This window comes from Delphinapterus leucas, chromosome 6 (genome assembly GCF_059928025.1).
Source record: "Delphinapterus leucas isolate spDelLeu-1000000601 "Yukka" chromosome 6, BTC_Dleu_Yukka2, whole genome shotgun sequence".
Taxonomy (NCBI): domain Eukaryota; kingdom Metazoa; phylum Chordata; class Mammalia; order Artiodactyla; family Monodontidae; genus Delphinapterus; species Delphinapterus leucas.
In genome coordinates this window covers 105,375,914-105,399,237 of record NC_143134.1, presented here as the reverse complement: position 1 = coordinate 105,399,237, position 23,324 = coordinate 105,375,914, and the positions used below count along the sequence as shown (strand labels likewise).

The 23,324-nt window shown below is 54.7% G+C and overlaps 1 protein-coding gene across 1 annotated transcript in view; it reads right to left on the bottom strand.

Moving 5' to 3' along the window:
- Positions 1-23,324, bottom strand: part of COL27A1 (collagen type XXVII alpha 1 chain) — a 144,875-nt gene that overhangs the window by 72,906 nt on the left and 48,645 nt on the right. The window contains exons 15-20 of the mRNA XM_089912648.1: positions 22,876-22,920; positions 19,888-19,941; positions 18,972-19,016; positions 10,973-11,026; positions 8,469-8,513; positions 636-689 (exon numbers count right to left, since the gene is read on the bottom strand). Of these exons, the coding sequence (XP_089768774.1) occupies positions 636-689; positions 8,469-8,513; positions 10,973-11,026; positions 18,972-19,016; positions 19,888-19,941; positions 22,876-22,920 (297 nt within the window). The remainder of the gene's footprint in view (positions 1-635; positions 690-8,468; positions 8,514-10,972; positions 11,027-18,971; positions 19,017-19,887; positions 19,942-22,875; positions 22,921-23,324) is intronic.

Below are 23,324 nucleotides of genomic sequence, written 5' to 3'. Positions count from 1 at the left end.
GGGACGTTCAAAACCCCACAAGTCAAGAGCCCTGGCGTAAACACACTGGCTTGCTGCAAGACCCCGTGCTGGAGGGCCCAGCCCAAAGGGCAGTGGTGCGGATTGAAGGACCATGAGAAGGGGCAGTTGACTTGTGAATCGCAGTGCTCTGGACACATCCAGGGGAGAAGGGTGCTGATGGGGAGAGATGGGCTTCATGAGCCGTGTCACACGCTTGCTGGCCAAATGGAATCATCCCTGGAACGTGGTCCGGGCAATTTTAGCCCACCTTTCTCCTGCACGCCCATCCCACTCAGGGATGTCCTGAACTCACTGGCTTGCCATTATATAGAGTTTCTGTGCTCCTGGTAACGGCCCCCACTGGACTTTCAGTGCCCTGAAGTCCAGAACCAAGTCTGACTCATGCTCAGCTGGAGGACTGCTGTCCAATGAAGATGTCTGGCATAAATGACATGCGGACGATGACCGACTCTCAGGACTGAGAAGCACGGAGCCCCTGATCTGCCACGTTCCACCCCAGCCCCCCTCTGAGTGCCCCCCAACACCGTATCAGGGTAGCCTTCCTTCCAGGCTGAAATGAGTCAGGGGGTGCCCAGCTGTGATGAGACTCGAATTAAGGGACAGCTCTTGTTTACCTTCATGCCCTTGGGTCCTGGGTAGCCAATTGGACCCAATGCTCCCATGTCGCCCTGGGAAGAGAAAGAGAAGAGGACGCCATGAGAGGTGGCTCACGGGAGGCTGGCCTGGGAAGGATTTCGAGGACGCAATCCCCCTGGGTTGATCTTGTAATTAGGCACATTCATCTCCACTGAAGTACCGGAGTGAATTTCACAGAGGACCTCTCCCAAGTTCATTTCTTGATTGCTGCCCCTTTCACCACTCCTTTCCACCTCATATTAGATTCTTTACATCCCATACTAGTTAAGGGACTCAGGGCATTTCACTGGGCTTCTGTGGACCTCGATCTTCTGATCTATAAAATGGGGATAATGATCCCTCGCCCTGAAAGCTGTTGTGAGGGTTAAATAAGCACACACAGAGGCTTCGACTCCTCTAGCTTAGTGAGGGGCAGGAACTTTCTGCTTCCAGAAGCTGGGCCATCTCCTTGGGACAGCAGCAAGGAAGGAGTGGGGCTGTCAATCACAGACACCCGAGGAGCAGATGGACCCTGTAGGACACTAAGATCAGCGGGTAGGTCCTGGACCACAGGCTGGAGACCCAGCGTCAGATCAGATCAGACTTCCCAAGGCGGGAGCAGAGGAGTTCCTAGACCCTGGAGAGTCACGTTCCCTTCACGGGGGGCCCTTCACTAAGGGCTGGGGAAAGGCCGGGAGGCAGTGAGGGTATGTCAAGGCCAGACCACCTGTCCCACCTCTCCTCCGCTGCTCACTCACTGTGTGATTTCGGGGGTTAACCTCTCCGTGCCTCAGTTCCCTCATCTAAAACAGGGACTAATACTCTGCGCTTCCTAGGGTTGTTTGGAGAAGTAATTGACTTACATGCATAAAGTACTTGGCACTGCCTCGAGGCATTTTTGGTGGTTACAACTGAAGAGGTGCCACTGGCATCTCCGTGGAGGCCCCACAGCAAAGAATTAGCTGGCTCAAATGTCAATAGCGTTGAGGTGAGAAACCCTGGTCTAAAGGGAAGGGGTGAATGGATTTTCTCTAAACAAGCCCACCCTCTTTCCCTGAAGTCTCGTCCTCACTTCCTGCCCTCCCCCATCACCACTGCCCTCAGCCACAGCCATCACAGTAAGCCCTCCCCCAGAGAAAGGGAGCCCCTGAAATAACCTCTTCTCTCCCTTGTCTATCCTCTGTGACCGATCTGAGTGTCTGGCTGCTGTGTGAGGCCAGTCAATGTGCTTCACCTCTCTGGGCCTCAGTTTCCCACATCCCTGAATCAGGCTCCACAGAGGCCCCTGACAAATGCTCTGAAGCATTGAGGAAAAAAGGCTGCTCCAGGTGGCCAGGTTCAAGAATCGGTTCCTGTGGGAGCTGCCTGGAGACAGCTCAGAGGGAGACCGGCAGAGAATGAAACATCACATTCCTGCTGACTCCTGCGTAGCCTGTGCACTGGAATGTCCCCAGGAGAGAGACAGAGGGAAACACGTGGAGTGCAGACGGCAATGGCAAGGCCTGGCTGAGGCAATGCGGATTCTCACCCCCTGCCCCCCTGAACCCACCTGATTGGGTCAAACCAAACCTAGCTGAGCCTTTGCCAAGGAACTCTGCTTTCAGTTCCCATCAAGTAATCTTATTAAGAAAGCGGGCTCTCAGTTTAACAGGTGATAATAGCAATACAAACGACACTGGCTGGTAAGCACTGTGTTACACACTTCACATGCCTCAACTCTGTTACTCCTCACGACAGCCCTTCATGATCCGTCTGCTACTCTCCCCATTTTACAGATGAGGAAACTGAGGCTCTGCGAGGCGAGGGCTTGAGCAAATCACAGAGCTGGGCAGAGCTGGGATTCACACCAGGCAGTCTGTCCCCAGAGCTTCTAAGCAATTCTGAAGTAATCTTTGGAGAGGAGAAGCCAGGATTGCTGGCCAGGGAGAGGCTGGACTGAAGGAAAGCCAGCCCCTTAGAGAAGAGCGTTTCAGCGGGAGGCTTTGGCTGCAGCTCCCCACTCCCTCTCTCTTCCTGGAGGAAGGGAGCAAGGGGTGGCCACCCAGCGTTCCCCGTGGTGCACAAATAAACAGACTAGGCCCTGCTAGCGCAGTTGGCTCCAATGGGGGCCGGGGCCTCGAGCAGAGAGGACCAGCCAGCAGCTCCGGGAACACAGGCTCTCTCTTCCCCCTTCCAGACCTGACAGCGGCTTGTGTGGAGGGTGAATTCAGTACAGGCCCGGCCGACGCCCATGTAGGTATCACACAGCCCGGCGTGTGCGTGCCACCCCTGCGAGCCTCTCTAAGGGGGTCTGTGTGTGGTGGAGGCGAGGGCCAGCGTGGCATCCCACCCAAGAACCCATGGAAAAGGGGCTCTGACTGGAGGGCACACGGGGAGAAGGTGGCCACTTGCTCAGGGCAGGTCTTCTTCATGTGGGCAGGATCCCCACGTTGGACTGTAAAAGCATGTGGGGGAGAACAGAGAAAACCTCAGGCCACATTCCCCCCAGTTCAGCCTGCAGATACCAGTCTGCTCCGCGCTTGATACTGTCGTGGGCAGCTTGGCCAAGTGACACACATCACGTCCCACGAGAAAGAACAGTGAGTAATGCCTGTAATCTGGAACGTGTTCCCACGTTCGCCTAAACTCCCAGACCTTGCTGCACACACTTTGCCCTTCAGCTCGTTGACTCCCACCAAGAACACAACCAACCAACCACATCTGTGACCACCGAAGGAGCTCCTACTGTGTGCCAGGCACCATGCCAGACACTTCCCAGTCTCATCAGCTCTGTTCAGACGCTCACCAACTGCTCACAGTAACCCCACGAGGTCAGCACCATCATTAGTGCCATTCCATTTCACAGATGAGAAAACTGAGGCTCAGAGTGAGGTGAAGCAACTAACCCAAGACTATGCAACAAGCAGGGGACACAGGCAGGGCCAGAACAGGTCTGTCTGTCCGTCTTGGCCCACAGACCATGCTCACAAGCCTGGGATTGACTCTGTTTACTCCAATAAAGGACCCAAGGATGCCTTTCCTCATGGCGCTCACTCATAAGTGACAGGGTGTGAGGACAGGCTTGAGATTCAAAAACAGGCAAGAGCCCCACTCTGGCGTCCCATGTGCCGGCAGGCATCCAGGCTGGCGTTTGCCCAGGACCCCTGAAAGAAAACCTAGGGGGCTGCCATCACCCACCCTCACGGGTGCTGGCAGAGCTCCCTCCCTCCCTCCCTCGCACATGCCTTACCTTCCTGCCCTGCTGTCCCTCTGCAGCCGGGTCATCCTTGGCCACTGCTTCCTATACTGAGCGCTCCGCCCTGAGCTCACATTGTCCTCTGCCCTCACCCCCAGCATCACTTCCCTGAGCCCACAGGCCAGGTCAGGCCCCTGCCATCATGTCTGAGCCTGACCTGGCTTTTGCTCATGGCCTGTTCCATACCCATGACCACTGACGCGGGTGCCTATGTGGCCACTGCCTGTCCCATGCCCCAGAGGAAGCCCTCACTAAAAGTGGCTAAACCAGTGGGTGAAAAAGAAACCTGCACAGTACTCTCACTTACAAACCCTCCAGGTTAAAATCTGGCCACGGTGTTGCCTGGAGCTGCCTTTTAAGGCAGCGAGGCCTCTTTCCAGAAACTCTGATAGGGGATCAGCAGCCTGGGGACAGGACCTGGGAGCTGTGGCCAGTCCCGGCTCCTGTGTGGTCTTAATAAGCACCATCTCTCACACACAACAGCCGCTGGCACTGCTCAGTCAACACTCTAACATACTCTCTCCATTCAGCACAGAAGTTGTGTGGAACTAGACGCAGCGGTGAAGTTCACGAGCTGTAAACACAGACCGAGCTCCAGCTTAACAGCTGGGTGACCTCGGGCAGGCGCTTCAGCCTCTCTGAGCCTCGGTTTCCTTGACTGTACAATTGTAATCCCACTTCCCACTCAGAGGCCTGCTATGATAATTAAATACCTAGCACAGGACCCAGCACACGAGGGTTTGGTAAATGCCAGCTAGTGGGGTTCCTGACCTTGATTTCCAGACAAAGAAATAAAGCCAGATGATCATTTAGTAACAGAGTATGGTAGACTTGTCCACTATATCCCACATGCTGGCATTTGGCCAGATCACATATTCTTTAGGTCTCATTAAATGGAGAAGCCAAAATTCCCTTTGTGTCACTCGGAATAAAAAAAGACAGAAATTTTCTTTGTTGAGCAGATTCTGGAAACAAGGCACACTTTGCTTGAAGCCCAGCCAAAGGGTTTCAATTACTCAAAGGGGGCTGTTTCAAGGCTGTCTCTGCAGAGGGCCACCAGCGGCTTATGAGATTGGGGTCACACAGTCCCTAGCTGGCGACCTCAGGCTCCACTCAGCCTCCTCATGAGGGTGACCAGGCTGCTGCCGCCCGCCTCAAGTATCTCGAGGCTCCCAGCCTAATGCGTGTCAAGCACACACAGAGCAGACAGAAGCTCCATACATGTTAATCTGTCCTCCCTCACCCTTCCTCCCGCCTGCAAGGACCCAGGGGACAGTGGAAGTTTCGACTTCAGTCTGCATGCAAATCGCTTCAGCTGACTAGACAGAAGGCATTGTATAAGTCTGAATCCCCACTAAAATGATTATCACTATGTGGAATTCCCATTTGCTCAGCTAAAAACCCACATCCTCTGGAAAACCGTATGTGACTCACGATCCCTCTTCCCTTTAGCTCCTGGTTAGAAAATTCCTTTCCTCTCCAACTCTTTGGGGAAGCAATTTTTCCCCCAAGCACAGAAGCTGCTGTCCCCAAAAATCCAGGTCAGGAGTGGGTGCCTTGGGTGGGAGAGGGCACTGGCTTGGAGGAGATTGGTGTTGATTTGGTGGGTGCAGGTCTAGCCCTGTGGCACCCCCAGGCACAAGGAAAAAGGAATGTTACCTTGGCAACAAAGGGGATTTAAAAACAGGAAGCGAGACTGAAAGTGGCCAGAGAAAGACATAAGGCAAAGGCGGGCTGGAGGTGTGGGGGTGGACAGCAGCTCTTTGGAAAAGGGATCATGAGGGGGTGCAGGGCCTGAGAAATGCAGGGACACCCAGGGCTCACCCCTAGCTCAGGCCCCTCAGAAGGGGGGCAGGAAGAGAAGTGCCCTGAACTAGGAGTTGGGGGACATGGCCTCTGATCATGCCTCCATCTTCTCCTGCCCTGTGTGTGACCTTGACCTAGGGCCTCAGTCTGCCCATCTGCCCAATGGGACTCTCCTAAGAGATACTGAGCACAGGGTTGCCAGATTGAGTGAATAAAAATACAGGATGCCCAGTTAAAATCTGAGTGTCAGATAAACAATCAAACAAATGAATGATATTTTAGTATAAATGTGTTCTAAATATTGTATCTGAAATTCAAATTTCACTGGGCGTCTTATATTTTATCTGGCAGCCCTAACTGTGGAGAGCAAAGGGGAGCATCGGTGGGAAAGAGCTTTGTAAAGAGTCAGGAAGGCCAAGGGCTATGACGGCATAGTCTCCAGAATCTGCGCGCATTTGGCCAAGCAATATTCTTGCCCCTCTCAGGATCCAACCTAGTGGGCGCCAACAATGACAAATAGGCACACATGCCAAGGATTACAGCCAAGATACGTAAACATCCCTTCAGAAACGCTTTGGGGATGGGGATCATATAGCCTGAAGAAGGAGCCTTGGGAAGAACAGACGACAACCATCTTTACGTCTTGAACAGCCTCTCCCAGGGGCAGGGAGATGAGCTGGGCTCAAAACACAGGAAAACCCTGCACCATGAGAGCTCTGTGAACGCGGACGGGCTTTCACAGGAGGGAGCTTCCAACACCAGGGTGTTCAAGTTGGAGTTTAATGACCGTATGACCAAAATGCTCCAGAAGGGAGTCCTGCTGAGCTCAGAGAAGGTTGGACCAGTAGACTTCTGAGATCCTCATTAACGTCAGGTTCTCTAACACTCATCACAGATATTTCTTTTTCCAAAGCATTCAGGTCAGTGCCTTGTGCCAAAGCAGGTGCTCAGCAAAGGACATCAGGGATGACAAATGTATGACTCGTGTGTTGACACTTCCTCACCCCAAGCCAAGGCAGACATCACCAATTTGCAGCATCCTCTCCCACTAATTTCCAGTGTGACTTTGAAATCTTTCTCAATGCAGCACTCCAGATGGCTGCTACCAGGCATAAAATATCTTATGTGTGTGTGTAAAACACTACTACTACTACTACTACTGAATCACTACATATTAACAGTCCTTTATTATTAACAAGTAATAGTAAAATCATTCATATTATGATTATTATTAAATTTATTATTATTATTATAACTAGTGCTTCTTGAGTGCTTACTATGTACTAGGCACTATATATGTACTAGTTTCCTTAAATCCTCACAACATTCTCCCAAGTTAGGTACTAATATTATTCCCATTTTAAAGATGAAGAAATTGAGGCACAGGGGCGGGGGGGGGAGGGGTAAAAAATGTGCTCGGAATTGCAATTAAATGAGTGATAGAGCTAGGATTTGAACCCAGGTGATCTGGGTCTACCTTCTTAACCACTTGACTGGACTGGACCGGGTGTGTCTGTGGTCCTAACAAGAGCAGGAGCGAAGATCCCATCTTACAGAGTGGATCCCTGAGGCTCAGGGAAGTGAGGCCGTAACTGAAGACCACAGAGCCCAGAGGAGGCGAGGCCAGGATTGATCTGACCTCCACCCCGACCCTGCCCTGGTTCTGCTCCCACCCACCTGAGCAGAAGCACATTGCCCATGGGAACCTCTGGGCCCTCTTCCCAGGACTGGTCTCCCCTGAACAATGGGGCCCCCCAACTGTCCAGGGCCTTCTCCAGCCTCCTTCTCAACAGAATCTCTTGGCACAGTTGCTGGAGTAGCCAAAGCTGGCAGCCCATTTGTGAAACTAGGGAATGGTCTACTTGTGTAAGCCCCTCAGACTCACACCCCATGAGGTATGACCCCAAGGACAGAGGAGAGGGGGCATCAGACCCTCAGGGAAGCTCCTAGACTCATTTCCCAGGCTTGGGCCTGTCACTGGCTCTTGAGGCCAGGCCCAAGGTCAAGACTAAGCCTCTGAAGGCCCAGTGGGGAGCCATGGTTTTGGCTAATAGCACCACTCCACAAGGCTACCCCAACCTGGATGGAGTCAGAGGTCCGATTGCCTCTGACCTCCCCGAGTACAGGCCTCTCTAGGTCCCGGGCACACCAGGAGACAGTAACAATAAAGAATATTTAACAATATTATAATAAATGAATATTTACTGAGTGCTAGACCTTGTGCCAAAGACAGTACAAGCAATGCCTCATTTAATCCTCACAGGCACCCCAAGAGGATTCTACCACCATACCCATTTTACAGATGAGGAACTAAGGCTCAGAGAGGGTAAGTGAATTGGTCCAGGTCACACAGCCAGGATGTGGCAGAACTGTGACTTGAACTCAGGTGGTCTGGCTCCAAAGTCAGTGTTCTGAAAAGGATGGAGAAGACTGTCCAGCATGGCCCAGAGCCTCAGCTCCTCTGCCAGTCACTTCCTTTGTCTGGACCTGAAGCACCTCACCTGTCAAATGGGCACACTACCACCTGCTTAGACCTTGCTGCAGAGCGATGGACAGGCAGCAGGTGTGAAAGTACATGGCAGTCCCATGCTCCAAGCACCCATACTCATTTAACTAATGAAGAAAGGGGCTGGGAGAAGGTAGGTGATCCATCTGAAGCCACACAGCAGGCCTTTTTTCCCTGAGCCCCCTTCCTAGACTTGTCTGTCCCAGCTCCTCTGAGGGGACTTGTGTCTTGTTCCCCACACCCGGCATCCTGGCCCTCCCCATCCCCAGGCATCTGTGTACTTACAATGAGGCCAGGGACTCCTAGGGGCCCTGGTAAGCCCAGTTCTCCCTGCGAAGAAAGAGAGACGAAGGTGGTTACTTGCCCTGTCTCTCTCCAGGCCACGCCCTCCACACCATCCTCCACGTGGGCACCTGGTGGAATCCTTTGGAGCCGACCACTCCTTTTTCCTGACTCTCCTGAGCCTGGCCTGGAGTTTGAACAAGACCCTGCCCCCCTCTGCCATCAGCTTTCCACATCTGTAAAATGGGGAGGTTGGATTTCCAAATCCAGTACCTTCCAACCGTAGGTGTGAGAACGGGCAGAATCCTGATCGTGGCGATAAAGATGCGCAGGCTGCCTGACCCAGATCTCATTTCGCTCTCACTTTACAGACGGCAAAACTGAGGCTCCAAAGGTTAAGCAATTTCCCAAGGTCAAGTTCAAGGAAATAACACAGTGGTGAGGGCACCAAGCCAAGAGCCACCAGGCTGGCCTCCCTCTCTCTCAGCCAGGAGGTGCTGGGGGCCCTCAGAGAACCCCCCCCCCACCCCAACCTCCCACCAGAAGGAGGCTCTCCGGTTCCCACCTCCCAGGGCCTCTGAGAGGCTGCACAGCTCTTGCCTGGGAGTCAGGAGATGTGGCCGTGTGTGGCAGTGTGCAAATTTCTGTTTCTCAAATCTCTAAAAATGGACATTCAGGGCTTCCCTGGTGGCGCAGTGGTTGAGAGTCTGCCTGCCGATGCAGGGGACACGGGTTCGTGCCCCGGTCCAGGAAGATCCCACATGCCGCGGAGCGGCTGGGCTCGTGAGCCATGGCCGCTGAGCCTGCGCGTCCGGAGCCTGTGCTCCGCAACGGGAGAGGCCACAACAGTGAGAGGCCCGCGTACCGCAAAAAAAAAAAAGAAAAAGTGGACCTTCAATTGCTTGCACCAGTAAAGACAGGTAGAGGGGTCTGGAGCAAGCTCAAAATGCAAAGGTGTCTCTAGAAATGGTGATTAGTAATAACCAACATCCTCCAGGGCGTTTGTCTTCCTTCATCTGTGCAATCCCAGACGGGAGGTCATTACTACAGCCACGGAGAAGAGGAGGAGGGGAAGCAGCCTTGGCATTAAAATGAAGGACCCGAGGCTCAGGAAAGGGAAGGGACCTGTTCAAGGTCACTCATCAGGTCCTCTTTCTGCTCCTCTGGGCCATGAGAACAAAGACATCCCTGCCCCTCCCCAAGGGCACTTCCAGGATGACATCACATGTTATAGTGGTTAATCCAATAACTGATACACTGAGGGAGAGACTCTGGTTTCTCACCTCGGTACCATTGCCAGTGCTCTTTCCTCCACCTGGAGTGTCCTCCCACCTCTTTCCTCATCCCAATTCCAACGCCATCTTCTCCAGGAGTCTTCCCTGCTTCTCTCTCCCTCCTCCTTAGCACCTGGGACGACCTCTTTGATCCCACCCATCTCAACTTCACCTCGTGCAATGGACTAGGGAGATGGCCATGAGCTCCTCCAGGGCAGGAGACGTGCCCCATTATTACCTAATATTTACAACCCCTCCATCCAGTGAACGCTTTTCATAGGCCCAACACCTCCCTGCCCTCTCTCATTTCATTCTCGCAACAGTCCTCTGAGGCTGGCATCGGATCCCCATGATTTACAGATAAGGAAACCGAGATGCAGATGGGTGAACTGATTTGTCCAAGCTTCCACGCCTGGCAAGCAGTGCAGCAGGACTCAAACCCAGGTCCATCTGGCTCCGAGGCCAGGGCTTCAGCCCCGCAGGGAGCCCAGATGTCAGCCCCAGCCGGGTGAGGCTCAGGGAGCATTTGTGGAATTGACACGAGCACATAATCAAGTGCTACGTATGGATCTAGCAGCCATCTCCGCCACTGGCACAGCTGGGCACAGCTGTGCAGGCGGGAAACCCCAGGAGAACTGGGGGGGCATGGCAGGTGTTCCAAAGAGCTCTGGACATGGTCTGCACCCCCAGGCAGAGAACAATCTTCCCCCTGCAGGAGCTGGAGCCTGGGACGGGAAGGGAGAGGCGGGCTCAGCTCCCCAGGGCAGGCTGACCTGGTTCCTTCATGGGCCTTGATTATTTACAAACGCTATAAACATGCCTATGCTGGAGATTTCTTTAGAACTAGGTTCTTCCCTCCATACAGGGCCTGCAAACCATCTGCTTCCCCAGGCCCCATCCCATAAACATTTCTGGTGCTTTGTAAGATGACAGCAGCTCTGGCTTCCCCAGTGGAGAGTGACCCATGAACCTTCCTGAGTCCTTTAGGATGGGACATAGCCCAGGACTTTGGGACCTGGGGCTCAGTGGGCTGGAAGGCTCTCCTGGCGGCAGGGGGTACACAGGGCATCCATAGCAGAAAGGACCCTGGGGTTCAGAGAAATCATGCAGTTTATCCAGGAGCACCCAGCTCATGGGTGGCCCGGCTGGCTGACCTAAAAGCTTAGGTTCCTAAAACCTGCTATGTGCTTGCTCCAAATCTCTCTCCTGTACCCAAAGACATGAAATACTTACGGGGTTTCCATCCAGTCCCGGAGGGCCTCTTTCCCCAAAGTCTCCAGGAAACCCCTGAGGGCATGAGAGAGGGCAAACAACTGCAGATTAGCGCTTATGCCAGCTGGCGGCTTTGACCCAGACCCCCAGGGGACACAGGACACGTCCATGCAGTCTCACCTCACTCCCTGGTTCCAGGATCTGGGCAGGCTGTGGAGTCCCGAGTCACCTCAGGCCCTCAACAAACTTTCCCCGTAAAGAACATCCCAAGGACCAGCTACTGTGGAGGAGCCCATGGCCAGGGAGCCCTCTTCTCATGGCCTCAGAGTCCCAGAAAAGAAAATAGTACCCAGCTCTCCGGCATGGAAATGCCAGCGCCCATGCTGAGACCCCGTCCTGATGGAGTCTGGGGTCAGGAAGCTGGGTCTAGGCCTGGACCAGTCACTGACTTGCTGAGAGTTTTAAGAGTCACTCCTTCCCCTGTGGGCCTCAGTTTCCCCATTGGTCAAAGTAGGAAAGCCCTCTGCAGCATTTCCCAGCTCAGACCTTCTGCCATTTTTGTGACGTGCTCTTCAAAAGCTAATCCTCATTTTACAGATAAAGAAGATGAGGCTCTGAAAGGGTACGTGTCAAGGTCATACAGAGTCACATGGATAGGGGACATCAGCACCACGGCCACAGGTGAGGTTTGGCAGCTGAGAGAAGCCCGGAGGCCTGGCCTGGGCAGATCTGGCCCTCTCGCCCCCTCCGTGACCCCACTCCACGCTCTCTGGGGACACAGGCAGCTGGAAAAACATCAGCTGTAGGGAAGCTTTTGGTGCCCGAGGAGGGGGAACAACTCCATTCGACTTCAAAAGGAAAAGCAAGTCCTCAAGCTTGGAATTCAGGGAAATCTGTTCTCCCCTCCTTGAATTCAAATCACTGTTTTTCCAGGGAAATTTAATGAAAAACAAAGCACATGTTTTTCTGACCAAGTGGATGCCTGAGCTGTTCAAACAGTAAAGATTCTTCATGGAGCATAATTTGTTTCTGGTTTCTAACGCTACCGCTACTGGGGGAATCCAGTAAGTAGATTAAACTAAAAAGACCAAAGCTAAAAACAAAACCCAAACCAATTACAAAGTCTACATTGGCTGAGCAAAGAGACCTTGAACTGTGTGTGCATCTAGGCCTTTGTCTTGCCCTGGCCAGAATACTATTCCCCTCAAATCCCACCACTGCCAGGAAGCCCTCATGGACCGGAAGGGCAGGCATTGATATGGACCGTATAGGAGGCGTGGCTTCATTCAGACACCCAAAGGAGGAAACGAGGACATATTAAAGAGATTTGGGCCAAGCCAGTGACTTTGTATGCAAAACTTTACTTGCCTTTGACATTCACCCTTGAGGGAAAGGTTATTTATTGGTCCCATTTAACAGATGGGGAAATTGAGGCTCACAGAGAGAAATGTCACTTGACCAAGGACAAAAAGCAAGTCTGTGGCAGAGCTGAGCATGGGCAAATCCTGGCATGCAGAAGCTGCTCCAGTGTGTGCCTGACTGGTTTTAGAGAGTGGCAGAGGTAGGGGTGTGTGTGTGTGTGCGCGCGTGCGTGTGCGATTGTGTGCACCTTCAGATCAAGTTTTTGTGGGGCTACATCTGACCGTATCTAAGATGCCTCTTCCCACATCCTTGGAGTCCCCCTGGCAAATTCCAATCCAGCCCCTCTCAGGCATACTGTAAGGTAGAGAGCCCTCTCACCTCCTGTGGCAGGAGACATCAGCTGGGTGAGCAGTGGGCAGGGAAGGCTTCAGAAGGCATTGAGCTACTGCCTCTGCCTTTGGGGGCTTGGTAAGAGAGGACAATCCCTCAGGTGACAAGGGGGATGCTGTCTAGCCGGGCACCTGGCTGACTCCACGTGGCCTACAAGGAGCAGAATTTGGGGAGTCCATGCTCTGCTCTCCAAGTTTAATGTCTGGAGACTCGCCCGGGCTCGCCTCCAGGTTGACTGTGTGACTGCAGGCAGACCCTCACTTGAGCCTCTGTCCTGCTCAGGCTGGGGGAGTGTGATCTCTAAGAATCCTTCAGCTTGGCCCAATCCCTGGACAAGGCCTGGGAGGAAGGAGCCTGCTCCCTGAGGTGCAGGAATGCCCGCCCCCCGGCCCCACTGCCACCAGGAAGAGAGAGATCCTGACAGCATTCCCCAGGCACCAATCCTGGCTGCGATGACCAATATAATCATACCTAGCAGCCACCAGGCAGGTTCAAACCCACAGGTCTGCAGTCAGGGCCACTCCAGGTTGGCTCAAGGACTCCTCTCAGACTCAGTTGCCGGCCCAGCTTCCCCTGTGAGGCTTTAGAACCAGTGCAACCCAGTGACAATCCTGGCTCTACCACCCACAGGCCTCTCCAAGCCTCGCTTTTTCTCTGCCGTACAACTGGGGTACTGAGACAATGAACCAAGATGCTGGATGCCGGGCAAGTCCCTGGCAGCACATGGAGGCAGCAGCAAGGTGAGGGCACATCTCTGAGGCATAAGCAAGGGAGAGACCATCAGAATGGTCAAAACCCCCAAGAGAGGCACTTATGTGGACAAAATGCAGCCTGAGTATAGCCAGTGGGTGACGACGGGGTGGGGTTGGGGGGTGACAGCAATGACAGAAACTGCAAACTCTAACAGCCCAATGAGAGAGGGCTTATTATTGGCCCCATCTTAGAGATGAGGAAACTGAGGTCAAGAGACGTTAGGGAACTTGTCTGAAGTCACACAGCTATGGAATAGCAGAACTGGGATCTGAACCCAGGCAGTCTGACTCCAGAGCCCAATCTCTTAGCTACGAATGGACCATGAATGCACAGAACAGACTAGAGCAAGCTTGTGGTCTCTCGAGGGAACAGCATTACTGAGGCTCAGGACTGGTTCTGCTTGTACGTGCTCGGTGGCCTCATCCCCGTCTCCACCTTGTCTCCCTTCCTTCAGAGAAACCAAGCAGATGGCCTCTAGGGTAATTAAGAACACAGTAGTTGGAAAAAAGGGCTTTAAAAGAGCTGGAACAGATCTATGATTGGAATAATCATAGATGGTCTAGGATGGAAAGACCCTAGGTGTTCCTTACATTCAGCACCTCCTTCTGGAGGCGCAGAACCTGCCCAAGGCCCCATCAAGCTGCTAGCTTGCTGCATCCTTCCACCCCTGAGCAACACATCCCAGTTCCGACACTTGCCCTCGGCCCTGACGCTTGCTCCTCTGGATCCCAGAGGGGCAGCCGCCGAGATGAACATGCACCACAACTTCCACCCGGCCTGCTTCTCTCTGTCTGGCCGTGCCCGCCTGTGCATGGCGTGTACTCTCGGCCCAGCCGGCAGCAGGACCTTCCTGTGCAGGCCTGAGCTCCTGGCTGCAGCAGGCTGGCCCGAGGCCCAAGGAATGGGCTCGGCGTCCTGCCGGGCCCCAGCCACGTGGTTTCTCCACTTTGCCAGGTCGGGCCCCCCTGGGGAACTGAATGCCTCGTACGTTGAGCAGAACAAGGCCCAGGAGGAGACAGAACCAGGATCCAGGGCGAGACTCCACATTCTCTCTTGGCTACAGCAATTCAGAGGAATAGACGAGGAAAAAGGAATGGTCCTCATAACCACATCTGCAGCAGGATGCCGGAGGCTGAGTGGGCCTCTGAGAGCCCTCTCATCTAACCCCTGCCTGCAGCCAATGTCTACCCGACGGTCTGCTCCAGAAGGTGGGATGTAGGCGCAGGGATGCATGCAGCCTCCAGGATCAGAAGTCCTGCTACATCTTGAAGACTCAGCCCCCCGGCCTGCAAGATGGTCAGCCCTGTCCCACCCACCTGACAACTCACCTGCCCAGCTCCCCCTGGGCTGAGGAAGAGGTGAGGTGTTTGTAATCCAGCCTCTGGTAAACTCTAATGCGTCATCACACGCTGGCTCGGTACCAACAGGGGGAATCCGTAATAACCTCTAGGAAGAGTCTGCAGAAGGACCCTGGAGTCCTCTTTACAGGGTTTACCTTCTCCAAAGTCAGGAGGTTCCTGCACAGGTTTGACCTGCATCCTTCCTACTGCACTTGACAACAGCCTGTATTCTCTTCTAGAAGATGCGTGTTCTCTGAGTGTGCCAACAGGGAAAGACCCCTTGAGATCCAACACCCTCTTCTCATGAGGCTGAGCATCTTCTCACCCTGCCTTCTGATATTCACCTGGGAATCCACCCACAAATAGTCACCTCGGCGGGCAAGGAGGACGGAGGCAGGGAGAGCAGGATTCCAGGGTTGCCAGCAGACCTGGGGCAGCTCCGGCTCAAGTCTGGGACCCTGGGGATCACAGCCCTAGCTCACAGCATCACCACCAAGAAGAACCTTCATCTGCTTTGTCCTCAGTTTCCCCATTTGAAAACCACTTTGCTCCCTGTTCCCCACAGGCTGAGAAGTGGAAAGAGCCTGATGTCAATACTGAACCACGTGAGAAGCCCTGTCCCAACCCGGATGGGCATGTGGCCTTGGACAAGTCCCAATTATCCCGAAGCCACACACCGAGGGAGTTGGAGCCAAGGCTGGGCCTTTCCAGCTCTAAGCTTTAGGGTCTGCCCGCCTGAATCACTACACAAGACCAGCCTTGGCAGGCCTGGCTAGAGGCCATGAGAGGAGCTGTGAGCAGGGGCTGGTCTTGCCAGGCATTCCAGCGGGCTTGATAGTGAAGCCACAGGGTGCCGGACAAGAGGATTTGCTGCGGCGTCTTCCTAGGCCCCATGAGAGACCCTTGGCTGAAAGACATGGCTCGGTCCCCAGCTGTGCGTGTCACTGCACTGTACCCCAGACAAGCCGGGATAGCCTGGGAGAAACCCCTTCAACTCCAGCCAACTTTGTAACATCTTATATCTGGCCCCCTCCTCAGGAAGCCACAACACATTTCACTTTCCAGCGGGTGATGTGAGATGAGAGCTGCGGTCTAAGTTTTCCTTCAGAGGCTGAAGATGTGAGCACAGAGAGGAGACGGGTGATGTGGAGAGCACCCTGCACGAACAAGCAAGGGTCCTCGGTTCAAGTCCTGATTCTGCCACCCATTTGCTGTGTGACCTTGGGCAAGTTACTGGCCTCTCCAAGATACGGCTGCTTATCTGTCTGATGAGGAAGTTGGGCCACATCATCACTAATGTTCCTGCAGCTCTGATGTGCTCTGACCTCCGCTGTCTTTCTCAGCTCCCATCAGCAAAAGACTCCCACACACCTTCCTTCCCAGCCTGACACTGAGCAGGCCGTGTGCACGGGCCTAAGGTTTTGCTTGCTGGAGAGAAATGGACTACAGCAAAATCATCACCAGCCCTGCCAGAAATGAGGCCAGCTGTGATCTGGCATGAGGGAATTCAGCTCATTCTCCTGACATTTCCTCTTGTTAATAAGTGCCTAGAAATCGCCTGGCCCAAAGCTTTGACAACAGGAAAACCCATTCACAAGGAGCCCCCAACCCCATCAGGCAGATCAAGGGCTCAGGAGCACATAACAGGGGGATGACCCTAAAGTCTGCTCAAGCAGCGTGTGGGCCAAGGGCACAGCAGACTAGGCGGCCAGGCAAAGGCACAGACAAAGCCCTAGGGACTCAGTGATATGAAGTATATTCCATACAAATTAAATCATATCCGACGCAGACCTTGCCCATTTGCTGGCCATGTCAGCTGGACCAGAGTCAAGGAGACTTCCACAGCCCTCAGGGGTATTGCGTGGCCATGGGGCTGTTTGGCAGAATGGGGTCGGTTTCTCGCACTCACGCCTGACACCCCATTGCCAGGGAACACCCATCATGGAGGGCAGGGTGGAATCTTAGGAAGTTAAAGGCACAAGGCACGGAGCAAAGAAGCAGAAATGAGCTGTAAGTTAGGGGGGTTTAAGTCTGGCAAGTCCTCAGAGGGTCTCTGGGCAAATGGCTTTGAAGCCTCGGTTTCCTCGTGTGGAAAATAGGTATAATCAACCTTACCTCAAAGAATCAATGGGAGAACCACATGTGGTTCAAATACCATGCAGGTAAAAGGGCCTCAGTAAGTGTTGCCTTTTTTTTTTTTTTTTTTTTTTCTGGTCTGTTTTGGCTATAGTGCTGTCCCTAGTGCCACACCCTGGGACAAGAGGTAAAAGCTCGGGCTGCTACATTTTAACCCAGCTCTGACTCTCAGAAGCACAAGGCCTTGGCCAAGTCATTCATCCTCTGACCCTCAATCTCCTCATCTGTAAAGCGGCAATGCCAGGCCCTCTGTGGGGCTCCCAGAACGGAGTCTGAGCAAATCCCCCATGGGTAGCATTGGAGGCAGGCCTGGGTGATGGGACAGGGCCCCACTGAGATATTCTAAGTAAGTCAACTGCTCCCACTCTGCGACTTAAACTTTGGAAAAACAGATCCAGAGAGGTAAAGCCACTGGCTCAAAGTCATACAGACCAGAGAGAGCCTCGGCCACCCAAACAACTACAAATAGAAACAGTGAATGCCACTGTTATATCGAGTTCTTACTATTTGACAAGCACAATGACCCCACGAGCTAGAAGCTATTATCCTCATTTTTCATATGGGAAAACTGCAGTTCAGAGCCAGTAATGCTCCTACCCCAGGGCCTTTGCACCCACTGTTCCGTCAACCTGGAATGCTCTTCCCCAGAGAGCCACATGGCTCCCATTCTCACCTTTTTCAGGTTTCTCAAGAAGAGAGGAGGACTTCCTGGGCCAACTTATCCAACATCCCATACCCCAAGTACTCACGGTCCCCCTACCCTACTCCATCTTAACACTCAGCACCACCTGACGTTCAACCACTCACCCTCCATTCCCCCATTCAGTCACTGTCTGTCTGTCTGTCTGCCCCTGAGAATGGGAATTTCGTCTTGTTCACTGCTCAGCACCAAGCACAGTGCCTGGTCCATAGCACACACTCAACTTCAATGAATGAATGAATGAGTTTCCTTGCCAAAGGTCTCCTGGCTTGAGGAAGAGATCCAGAGGCCAAGCCAGCCCTCACAATTGGCTGTGTGACCTTGGGCAAGTCCTTGCCTTGAGGCCAGAAGCATCAGGCGCTGCTGCTCCTTGTCTACATCTAAGGGTCAGATATCGGCCCTCAGGCACAGGGCGGCTGCCAACCACGGACTGTCCTAGGTGCCCCCTCCGTCAGCTCCTTGAGGTCAGGACCTGGGTCTTGCTTTTCTCTGAATCCCCCACTTGGCCCCCAGATGACCCAGATCCCTAGACTACAACAGGTAAGGTGTCCATGAACACGCATGCCAACCCTAGAATCACAGACAACCCCCTCTGGGCCACCCTGGGTGCTCCTGGCTCCCTCCCAGCTGCCTCTCACCGTCTAACCTCTTCCCCCACCATCCCTTCTCCATCAACCACAAGCAAAGGGACGCCCAGACCCGGAGCTGAGGATGGTTCCAAGCCTAGGAGTTGACCTGCAGGGCGGCAGCAGAGAGCCTTAAGCCACCAGCATGGGCCGGGCCAGAAAGAGAGATGCCTCAGTTACAGCCCTGGGTCTCCTTCAGCCTGACCTGGTGGATCGGGGTTCCTGCTCAGCCCCTTTTGTGGGCATGCCTCCTGTGGGTCTACCCAACACCCCACTGCTCTCTGACCTTGTGTGTACACGAGTAAAACAGGTGACACCAGGACAACACGGAGCCTGAGTGCTCTCTGACACAGGAGCGCAGATACCCAGTCTAGACCCAGTCTAGAGCAGGCGCCCCAGCAAGGACACTCATGACCCAGACAACCCCCGCCCCCAGACACAGAACTACATTGCAGGGCAATTGCTGGATGCACAGAGAGGCTGCATCCCAGAGGGGCCCAGCATCCATGGGAGCCCTCAGCCCCAGTCAGTGTTCTGGCAGCAGGACACGAGGCCCAGACAGCCCCCCACGCACACCCACACACTCAAAGCAGAGCAAGGGCAGAGCAGAGAGAAGTGAAGAATGCCCAGGCCGCGGGTGGACGGGGCCGCGTGGCCAGTGGGAGGTCAGGTTCACCCATAGAATCTGCGTAATAGACACGGAAAATCTTTACCGGCCTACCCATCTTGCCCCTCTTGCCAGGAACGCCGGGCAGACCCTGTAGGGGGAAACAGGGAAGAAGTCAAGACAGGATTCCAGCAGGAGACAAGCAGTGTTGCCCCAAACCAGCCCCTCTTTCACCCACAAGAGGACGTCACAGAGGGCCTGGCGTCTGGTCCACAAACACAGCAGGCTCCAGTTATCTGCACACCAGATGGGCGGTCCTCAGAGGCTACAGAGTCGGGGCCCGCATGGACGTGAGCTGGGGAGATTCCTAAGGAAAGCACCCAGTGCCCTGGTATTCAGCAGACACTCGATAAATGCTCCTTCTGTTTCCCTAAGATCCTCTTTACCCAGCTTGTTGATGAGATTACTATTGAGTTCCCAAATACGGGCTCAGGCGGGGAGGGAACAGAGAGGGAGGTCCGGAGGCCTGTGGGAGCAAAGGCAGCCACAGACACACATAAACAGATGAGCGTGGTGTGTTCCGGAAAGCTCTACAAAACTGGTGCCTGGCGGGATCTGGCCCACGGGCCGTAGCTTGTAGGCACTTGATCGGAAATAGGAAATGAGCCCGTTTCTCACTTTCTGAAAGCCCTTCAGAAGCTCCCCACGGTCTCAGAACAGAGTCCCTCTCCTGACCTTGGCCCCTGAGTGCCGTATAACTGCTCCCAGGTGCCCCCCGCAGCCTGTCTCCCCCCATTCCTGCCTCACACTCAGTGCTTTGACCGTGCTGTTAAACTCGCCACGTCAGCGTATGTCCTGGACTTTGCACATGCTGTTCCCTGTGTCAGGAAGGCGTTTGCCTTGACTTGTCCCTTTATCCAACTCCGGGGCACCTCCTCCAGGAGGCATTCGGTGACTTTTCCAGACTGGCACCTGGCAGACGGGGTGGCCGGGTGGGAGGTAAACAAAGAAGGCATACTCACTCGCTCTCCATCGGACCCTGGCAGGCCGAAGAGCCCTGGGAGTCCAATGTAGCCCTAGGAAAGAGCAGAGGGGAGGTCAGAGGGGCCGAGTGGTGGGGTATGGCGGGCCTGGCCCGGCCCAGCCCCCCTCGCTGCCCTCCGGCACCCGGCTCCTCTTCCTCGCTGGAGGCATTGGCGGCTCCGGCAGCTCCTCGATGACATAGGCCTTGAGGCAAGTGTATATGCCCATGGACTGCATGGTGCTGGCTTCCACGATGTAGTCCAAAGGCACATACCCTCACGCCAGGGAAGGGCGCGGGCGCTCGCAGGGGGAGGCCCGCCCCGCGCCGGGGGCTCTGGGACCTGCGGGAAGGAAGCTCTCTGCCGGGTTAGATGCTAGGGTGGCGCCAAGCCCTACCCACCCCCAGGGACGCTGGCGGGCGCTCTCGGCTTCTGCAGTGCCTCCTTCTAGGCCTCGAAGGCCCCACATGGACGTGGGGCTCGAATCCACCCTTGGGCCCCTGAGTGCGTCCGGCGGTGACAGCAGCTACCACCCAGGCGTGCTGGCATCCCGCAAGCACGTGTGCCACTGTGTCCAACCCTCCCGAGGCCCCTGCTGACTGCCCACCCTCCCCTCACCAAGCAAGGGAGACTACGGCTCTGGAGAGAAAGCAGCACAACTAGTGAGGGGTGGAGTCCAGCCTTTCCGCCTCCAGCCTTTATCCACGCGGTGCCCTCCGCCAGGCAGGCCCTTCTCACCCCCACGACTGCACAGCAAACGCTTTCAAGCCCAGCTCTGAGGCTCTCTCCTCTGGCCAGCATCCCTGACGCCCCAAACCAGAAGTCACCTCCTCCCTCCACCCCAGCGCCATATTTGCACCTCAGTTAACAGATTTACCACTTCCTGTTCTATATCTTCATTAGTGGTGTCCACATTTCATGGCCTCATTAGCCTGGGAGCTTCTCAAGAGCAGGGGCCTAGCCCAGGGTGCCTATCCCTAACCGTACTCTCTAGATGTTTGTGAAATGACTTACTCAGAACTATAACAAAAGCTAACATTGACTGAGCACAAACTATGTGCCAGGCCCACTTCTCAGTGCTCTGCAAGCATTAGTGCATTTACTGCGCCCTCATCATACCCCCAGGAGGTAGGAATTATTAGTCAGCCTCCTGTAGAGGTGAGACCATTTAGGCCCAGAGAGGTGAAGTGACGTGCCCAGGGTCACACAGCTGGAATGTAGCAGAATGTGGTATTTGAATCCAAGTGATCTGACTCCCAGTCCGGCTCCTAACCACTTTGCTACATTCTCTCCCACAAACAAGCAACCATCGCAGGCTCACAACCATTTCTCCTTCTCTAGAAGTTCAAGAGGTCATAGGGCCTCCTTCTCAGCATCATCTTAATAAGTGACATTTACCGATCCTTCCAAGAAGGGTTTATAACCCAGATTTGCAGGTGATAGACTTGGAGAGGTCCAGTGATGTGCCCAAGCTCCCATGACGGGTTAATGGCAGAGCAGGTCTCAAAGGCAGTCACCCTGCCCCCAAGCCTGCGCTCTGCCTACTTCATAAACATGAGGCCGGTGGTGGCAGAGTTGGGAGGGCAGTCTGAGTGGCCCCGGCTCACCCAGGCTGCTCAGGACCCTGTGACCCTGGAGACGGGTGTGCTGGGGCCAGACCAGCAATCTCCCCACATGTGGCCTCAGGATGCCACAGCATGGCATACTGCAAGCAGCCCCAGATGTCATTAGCCTGTCTCGCTCCTCCTGTCCTCCTGGCAGATCAGAGACCTGGGGCTGAACTGGGAAGACCTTCTCCCTGGGCTCAGGAGGCCCCTCTGGGGCCATAGCTTGTGGGAACAGCTGGATAAAGGAAAGGAGGGAGGCCCTGCATCCTAGGACAGGAGCCTCCTCGGGCGCTGCCTTCCACCACCCCTACCCCACCCCATCATCGTCATCAACATCACCATCATGATGTCCTGGGGAACTTCCCCGCCTCCCAGTCGGTCTCCTAACAGCCGCCCATCAGTTCCAGGGATTCGGGCGGAGACTGCAGCCATAAATAGCTTTGGCTCGGGCGCGGAGGACGCGTCACACTTGACCTGGCCTGACGCAGGACTGTGTGACCCACTTGCTGAGCGTTCTTTGAGAGGCAGAGAGCCCAGCCCTCAAAATACCTGGGTCCTCATCCCATCCCCACCTTAGGCGTGCTGTGGGAACTGGGGCCGTCGGATCCCCACCATGAACCCAGTTGCCTTGTATATAGAAGAGAGAATTCCAGCAGATCATTTCTTAGTCTTCCAAACTCCATTTACCCCCATTCATTTCGCCCAAACCTTCTCCGCTGCCCCACGGCCCACCCAGGAGGCCCCATCTGGTGGCCCCTCCTCAGCGCTATTTGCTTCTAAATTCCTGGTATCCCCATAACCATATGCCAGAGGTAGGAACGGCCATCACTCCCATTGAAAAGATGGGCAAACTGAGGCTGCTAGCTACTCAGGGTTTGTTCCAGGGGCCTTGATGGAGGGGGAGAGCAGATGTTCCTTCAGTCTCCAGGCCCAGGCAATGTTCACCCATCGGGCAGCACTGCCCTCCAAAAAGGGTGGTCCACCCCCGTCCTCAGGTGAGAGCAGGAGAGAGGCCTCTGAGGATTCCAGGGACGGACAAACTGGCCCAGGCTTTAGTTCCCTAGCGCTTGGGATGTGCTGGGGGACACGGCAAGCAAATGCCTGATTATAGCAGCTAGACCATGGCTGAGCCCCCAGCAGACCTTTGCTTCCCAGTTACTTAGCCATGGGGACCAAGCTGGCTTAAGGGTTCCCTACGACATGGCCATCCTGCTGCCCCTCTGTGGTCCAGGGAGTGCTCAGGTGGGAGGCCTCGACCCCAACCCCCCCAGCAGACCCTGGGTGGAGGCTTTGCAACCCTGATCTCCCACCAGGCCCACTGGAGGGACAGCTAATGCCCACCCGGGCTCCAGCCGGGTGGCACTTGCCAAGTCCCACTTACCCGGCTGCCTTTGGGGCCAGGGTTTCCTACAGGTCCAGGTAACCCCTGAAATACAAAAGACAGAGGGGCAAGGACATATGGAGACGTTCTACCTGCTGCCAACAACCCAGGGCAAGTCCTGTCTCCTTTGGCCCTCAGCTGCCCCTTCTGTAGAATGGGAGTGGGGTTACATTCGTGGTCTTCAAACTGAGCCCCCAGCTACCCCAGGGTCCCAGGGAGGTGGCTCAGGGGGAGCCTCTGGAGCCCCACCCCCAGAGCCCCAGAACTCCTCTTTCTTCTGTTTCTTCCTGGCATCCTTGCCCTGTTGCCTTCAGAGAAGTTTCCTCGGTACAGCCCCCTTGAACAGCCCTTTCTTCAGGGCCCACCCAGCAGGTGTAGCTGCTTGGCCCCCAGCCTGCCACCTCCCTCTGCCTGGGGGCACCCGTGGCCAGCTCCACACCACCACGGCC